This window comes from Apaloderma vittatum, unplaced genomic scaffold, assembly GCF_000703405.1.
Source record: "Apaloderma vittatum isolate BGI_N311 unplaced genomic scaffold, ASM70340v1 scaffold7314, whole genome shotgun sequence".
Lineage (NCBI taxonomy): Eukaryota > Metazoa > Chordata > Aves > Trogoniformes > Trogonidae > Apaloderma > Apaloderma vittatum.
In genome coordinates, this window is record NW_009714308.1 from 64,631 (window position 1) to 71,348 (window position 6,718).

General features: G+C 55.8%; 1 protein-coding gene across 1 annotated transcript in view; it reads left to right on the plus strand.

The window, feature by feature from the left end:
• Nucleotides 1-6,718, plus strand: part of LAMA5 (laminin, alpha 5) — a 46,733-nt gene that overhangs the window by 26,520 nt on the left and 13,495 nt on the right. Inside the window, 14 exon segments of the mRNA XM_009868704.1 lie at nucleotides 5-109; nucleotides 339-543; nucleotides 1,475-1,619; nucleotides 2,129-2,269; nucleotides 2,853-3,014; nucleotides 3,167-3,268; nucleotides 3,356-3,439; nucleotides 3,679-3,909; nucleotides 4,136-4,249; nucleotides 4,547-4,674; nucleotides 4,866-4,946; nucleotides 5,370-5,584; nucleotides 6,101-6,201; nucleotides 6,686-6,718. Of these exon segments, the coding sequence (XP_009867006.1) occupies nucleotides 5-109; nucleotides 339-543; nucleotides 1,475-1,619; nucleotides 2,129-2,269; nucleotides 2,853-3,014; nucleotides 3,167-3,268; nucleotides 3,356-3,439; nucleotides 3,679-3,909; nucleotides 4,136-4,249; nucleotides 4,547-4,674; nucleotides 4,866-4,946; nucleotides 5,370-5,584; nucleotides 6,101-6,201; nucleotides 6,686-6,718 (1,847 nt within the window).

Below are 6,718 nucleotides of genomic sequence, written 5' to 3' on the forward strand. Positions count from 1 at the left end.
GCCAGCCAGTCCGAGCCCTTCGGCGGGCAGTGTCCCTGCAAGTCCAACGTCATCGGGCGAGAATGCTCCCGCTGTGCCACTGGATACTGGGGCTTCCCCAACTGTAGGCGTGAGTTGTCCCATCTCCTCTCAGCGCTCGCTGCTTTGCCTCTTACAGGGCTGAGAGTCAGATCTGGGAAATGGCTGCGTTTTCCAGCCCTGTTTTCCGTGTTTTCTGGCACGATAACAGCCCGGCTGCCCGCGGAGCGATCGAGCTCTGCATCCCTTTGCCTTGTGCTCTCGTTGGGCTGCCTGTGTCTTGCTCCCCCCAAACACGGCGCCTTTTCTGTCCCTTCCAGCCTGCGATTGCGGGACGCGTCTGTGCGATGAGGTGACGGGGCAGTGCATCTGTCCTCCGCACACCCTGAAGCCCGAGTGTGTCGTCTGTGAGCCCCAGACTTTTGGCTGCCACCCCCTCATCGGCTGCGAGGACTGCAATTGCTCTCGGCCCGGCGTGCAGGAGCTGACGGAGCCGGGCTGCGACGTGGACAGCGGGCAGTGCAGGTGAGGGAGCCCTGTCCTGGCAGCAGCCACGTCTGGCAGCACCCCTGCTCCTCGCCAGAGTGACAGGACGTGCCGGCAGGTTGTAGGGAGGAATAACATAGGATGGGGAAGTCCTCATCAACATTGTGTCAGTGCCTGGAGTTCGTAGAATCATAGAATCATTAAGGCTGGAAAAGTCTGCTAAGATCATTTAGTCCAACCATCTACCCAACACTACCATGACCAGTAAACTATGTCCCCAAGTGCCACATCTACATGTTTTCTGAATGCTTCAGAGACAGTGACTCCATCACTTCCCTGGGCACACTGTTCCAGTGCCTCACCACTGTTTCAGTAAAGAAATTTTTTCTGATATCCAATCTAAACCTCCCCTGATGCAACTTGAGGCCATTTCCTCTTTCATATCATTAGTAAGTTGGGAGAAGAGACCAACACCCTCCTCGCTTCACCCTCCTTTCAGGGAGCTGTAGAGGTCAATGAGGTCTCCTCTCAGCCTTCTCTTCTCCAGACTAAACAAACCCAGTTCCCTCAGTCACTCCTTACAAGACTCCTTATCTAGACCCCTCACCAGCTTTGTTGCTCTTCCCTGGACCCGCACCAGCACCTCAATGTCTTACACTGCAGCACCCCAAATTGACCACAGTGCTTGAGCTGAGGCCTCACCAGTGCTGAATACAGGGGCACGATCCCTTCCCTGCTCCTGCTGACCACACTGTTCCTGAAGCAGGCCAGGATGCCGTTGGCGCCCTGGGCACCCAGCTGTTCACCAGCACCCCAGATCCTTTTCTGCCAGGCAGCTCTCCAGCCACTCCTCCCCAAGCCTGCCGCGCTGCCTGGGCGTGTTGTGACCCAGCTCTGAGAGCCCGGCTGTTCCCCACGCAGCGGCACAAGGCAGAGGTTTCTAACGCTGCGGCTCTTGTGTCCTGTCCAGGTGCAAGCCCAATATCATCGGGCGACAGTGTGACCTCTGTGCCCCTGGCTACTACCACTACCCCAGCTGCCGGCGGTGCGACTGCCACCAGGCTGGCACCGAAGCGAGCGTGTGTGACCCGGTCACAGGGCAGTGCCACTGCAAGGTCAGTCCTTCGATACCTTCACGCGGTGCCTTGCTCCTTGACTTGTCTCTCACCCTCTGGCTGTGGGTGTCTGGCATGCCAGGAGGGAGCAGTGCCTGTGTGCCCGGGCTGCAGCCAGCCTTCCCCACATGGTGATGGGTTCAAAGACTCCTCCTTCCCATCTTTCCTGGCCATGAAGGCTTATTCTTTGGGCTGTCACTGGGGAGGTGGGCAGTCTGGGTCCAGCCCCATGTCAGAGCCTGTTGTACATAAAGCTGTCAGCCCTGTTGACTCCTCCTCCTGCAGAGTAACTCAAATTGCTCCTGAGCTGCCTGCTCCAGCCCCTTGGCAGGGCTCACAAGGACTTTCTCTGGGTGAATTTAAAGTTGATGGGTGCTGTGCACGCAAACCCACTCAGGGACTGTTTAGTCATCTTTCATTTTGCTTTGATTACTGGTGCAGCCATCTCTGTCCTCCACTAAGGTCTCATGAGAAGCTGCTTAAGCTGTTGAGCTTTGCTTATCTTCCAGGAAAATGTGGAGGGTCCGAGATGTGACCAGTGCCGTCTGGGGACATTTTCTCTGGATGCCAGCAACCCCAAGGGCTGCACCAAGTGTTTCTGCTTTGGTGCAACCGATCGCTGCCACAGCACCAAGAAGCGCCGAGCTGAGGTGAGAGGGGCCAGTGGCCAACAGAACTTGCAGTTCAGTTGTTCTTGTCCTTCTGGCTCCCTGCTGCCCTCGGATCTCCGTCCTGCCCCTCTGGAAGATACACTGTGAGGAGGGTCACCTTTGTCCCCAAGGGCTGCACCAAGTGTTTCTGCTTTGGTGCAACCGATCGCTGCCACAGCACCAAGAAGCGCCGAGCTGAGGTGAGAGGGGCCAGTGGCCACCAGAACTTGCAGTTCAGTTGTTCTTGTCCTTCTGGCTCCCTGCTGCCCTCGGATCTCCGTCCTGCCCCTCTGGAAGATACACTGTGAGGAGGGTCACCTTTGTCTCCCTGTGCCGTTCTCCTACTTTCAGCCCCTTTTCCTGGTCTCTGGGGTCTCATAGGGTGGAAAGTCACAGCATGGGGGGATTGTGCCATGCAGGAGGCAGGAGTAGTGTTGGGTTTTCCAGTGGCTTCGTCAAGGATGCATGTTATGAGCCTGGTATCATCCTTTCGACTGCTCTGGGGCTTGCTCTTCTGGAGCATCAGCACCCAAATACTTCCTGTAGCTCCACTAGAAGATCTACATTTGCTTTTCCCCCACAGTTCGTCGACATGAACGGGTGGCTCTTGTGGAGCAGTGACCGCCAGGAAGTGCCAACAACTCTGAGCCTGCGGGAGCAGCTCCTCCGTGCTGACCTCAAGAACCTCCAAGATGCCTACCAGGAGCTCTACTGGGTTGCACCCAGCTCCTACCTTGGAGACCAGGTAAGAGCATGGTAGCAGCTGCTCCAGCAATCATCCACATCCCTGCCTTCACCAGCGTGTGTGCCAGCAGTCATGAAAGCATTGCTCACGCTCCAGCTGAGCTCTGGCTCGTCTCAGTGGTGTGTAACATATGCAGTCTGTCTCTCCTTTAGGTTTCCTCCTATGGTGGGCACCTGCGCTACGAGCTGCACTCCAACCCGCGCAGGGGTGATGTCTTCATTCCCATGGAGTCCCGTCCGGACGTGATCCTGAAGGTGCAGCCTGAGAAATTCCCTGGTGCCCCCTGCTAATGTGTGAGCAGGATGAAGGGGTGACTGACACCTTTTCCTTGTTTTTCCCAGGGAAATCAGATGAGCATCATGTTTCTGGAAAGCACCTACCCGTCCCCAGGGGAGGTACACGAAGGCCAGTTGCAGCTGGTGGAGGTGAATTTGCATACACGTGTCTGTACCAAGCACTCGGATGCTTCCGAAAGGACAAGACTAGCATCTAGGCAGAAGGAACAGTTGCTTTGAGCTCAGTATTTTAGGTGTTGCCTATTGCAGTAGAACTGGCTGTGAAGGTTCCCTGTGCAAAGGGGAGACATCCCAAGAACACAAGAGTGAAAGCTGGATGTTCGGATGCTTGTGCTTCCTGCTAGTAATGCCAGGTCTTCTCTCACCAGGGTAACTTCAGACACACAGAGACGCACAACCCTGTGTCTAGAGAGGAGCTCATGATGGTGCTGGCAAACCTGGAGCAGCTGCAGATCCGGGCACTCTTCTCCCAGCTCTCTTCGTCTGTGTCCCTGCGCCGCGTGGTCCTGGAGACGGCAACAGATACAGCTACGGGCGTCCACGCCAGCAACGTGGAGCTGTGCTTTTGCCCAGCTAACTACCAGGGGGACTCCTGTCAGGTAGGGCTGAAAGCAGACGTGCTTCTTCAGGCAAAAGGGGCCAGCTGACTCCCATTGACAAGGAATAAGATAAAACTGCACTGAAAAGTCTTTATTGTCGCTTTTAATTTCTTCTCCATCAGTACAACCCTGTGGGAGTTCTTTCATGGAAACTAAATTAATCTCTTCGCTTTGCCCGAATGTATGGGGCGGTTTTTCAGATCTCCATCTTTTTCTCTTTCCTCAGGAATGTGCTCCAGGTTACTACAGGGACACCAAGGGGCTCTTTCTGGGAAAATGCATCCCATGTCACTGCAATGGCCACTCAGATCGGTGCCTGCCAGGCTCTGGGATATGCCTTGTAAGTAAACAGGAAAACAGCGTGGTATTTTGGAGTTGTAAGGTCTGTAGTGTGCAATTAGAGAGCTCTTCACGAACTAACTGAGCTGGCAGGACTGTGCAGGAGCTGGCAGGAACTGGAGCATTAGCTGCATGTGCCATTTTAGAGGGTGGTCCTGCTCAGGGTCATCCTAAGGTGAAAGACGTTTCTGGGAGAGGGGAAGCACTGAAGCATCCAAATACCTGGTGAGAAAATCTTTGAGCAGCACACAGATTCTTGCTGTGAGTGCTGAGCCTGCAGCCTGCCTTTCCCTTGCAGAACTGCCAGCACAACACAGAGGGAGACCACTGCGAGCGATGCAAGGACGGCTACGTGGGCAGCCGCTCCGCCGAAGAGCCCCTGCAGTGTGTCGGGTGTCCGTGCCCTCTTTCAGTCGCCTCCAACAAGTAAGCATCTTGGACGAGATTTCCTATTTGGTCTCACTGTAACCGCGAGGGACACTGTCTTGGTCCTGGCGAGTGTCCCAATGCCAGCTTTGTCCGTGGCCCCAAATCATGGCCATGGCCTCTTATGCAAAGCCTCTTATGCACCGCATCGGAGGGAACTGCACCTTCCTGGTTCCCCTTTATCGTTTCAGTTTTGCCGTTGGTTGTGTCAACAAGGGCTCCAACACGCAGTGCCTCTGCAAGCCTGGCTACGCTGGACCCAACTGTGAGCGGTAAGGGCGATGGCACCCACATTTTGGGGGCCTCAGACACGCTGGTCACATGCAGCCACTGCTGTGGCAGAAGAGAGTTTGCCCTAGTAAAGACTAGGGAACAGTTGGCTCAGCTCCCAGTGCGCTTCGCTCTGGCAGGATTTATTTCAATCCTTTTCAGCTTGCAAATAGCCTATTGCTGTCTCTGCTGCTGATATATGGCATTACCGTGGGTGTGTTCCTCTGCTGTGCTTTGTCTTAACTTGCCGTCTGTCATAAAGACACCTTTCTGAGGTATTGTGAGGCAAAACACACAGTGCTTTGAGGTCCCTGAGGATTGCAGCAGTTACCTTGTGCAACTCAAGCACAAAGCAGGGCATGAGCTGTGGGGATCCCCCCCCCACAGATGCTCTGGCTGTGTTTTAACTTGCCCTATTTCTCCAGGTGTGCCCCGGGGTACCACGGCAATCCCCTGGTGATCGGCAGCTCGTGCCAGCCCTGCGACTGCAGCGGGAACACGGATCCCAACATGCTGTTCAGCAGCTGTGACTCCCTGACGGGCGCCTGCACGGGGTGCATGCACCACACGGCCGGCGCGCGGTGCGAGCTCTGCGCCCCCGGCTACTACGGGGACGCGGTGGCAGCCAAGAACTGTACACGTGAGTGGGGTGGGCAGCAAGCACTGGCTGCCGGGAAGATGGACACACTGACTGTGGACATGTTTAATGCCTTAACCAGGCTTTGTTGTGTCCCAGTGAGTCGCATGTTTGGTTGCACACGTTGCAGGCATCCTCTAAAGATGATCATGATGAAAAAAAAACCCAACAAATACCTGCCCTTTAGCATCCCAACTCCATAACATCCAATCCATCCCTGAATGGGAGCCACCGAATGGCACCCGGGCTGGAACAGTCCTGCCCCGAGCAGCGTGGGTTTGCAGGGCCGGCTCCCTCCAAGGAACAGCGGCTGAAATGCAGCTCACAAAAGGGGATCTGCCTTGGGCAGGTGTCATGAGAATAAGTTGTCGAGAAGAGTAAATCCAGGAGGAGAGGGGCTTTGTCTTTGCTCTGACTGTGATAGATAAGGGGGAAATAGAATTGCCTGCTGAGAATAAGGGTTGTGAGGGGCTGAGCAGGCTCTTCGCTGCGTAACACGGGCGTGTTTTTCCCTGGCAGAATGCAACTGTTCGCCTTGCGGCACTGACTCGTGCCATCCACGAACCGGCCAGTGCTTCTGCAAGACTGGAGTGACAGGCCAGCACTGCGACCGCTGCGAGGTACAGGCCAGCTGTGCACTGGGATGGTGCCCGTCCTTGGCACGGGGACGAGGGGCAGCCCTGGTGTGTCGTGCCCGGGCCTGGGAGCAGAGCGGCGCTCGGCGCTGCGCTGGCAGCCAGGGGGTTACGGTTGGATTTGCGTGACCTGCCTGTAAATGGCAAAAGCCTATTAAAGATTTGGCAGCGGGTGATGGAGGCAGCGTTCAGTTGCAGCTTGGGCAGTAACGTGGTACCCTTTGGGAAGCTGCAATAAACCTCGTTTTTCTGTACGCGTCCACCGTGGGCATCGCAGGCTGAGGGCAGGTTTGTGGGGCAGCGCTGTGGTGTGTCTGCAGCTCCACATCTTGGCTGTGTTGATCTGAGTTTTGTGGGGGTCAAAACACTCCTAGAAAGCAAGGCTGGCGTCCCACATCGCCTCAGCCTGCTCCAGGAGGGAGGCACCTCTTGCTAAACAGGGCACTCGCTGCGTCCCACTGTTCCCTAGGAGGGATACTACGGCTTCGAGGGATGCTCCGGC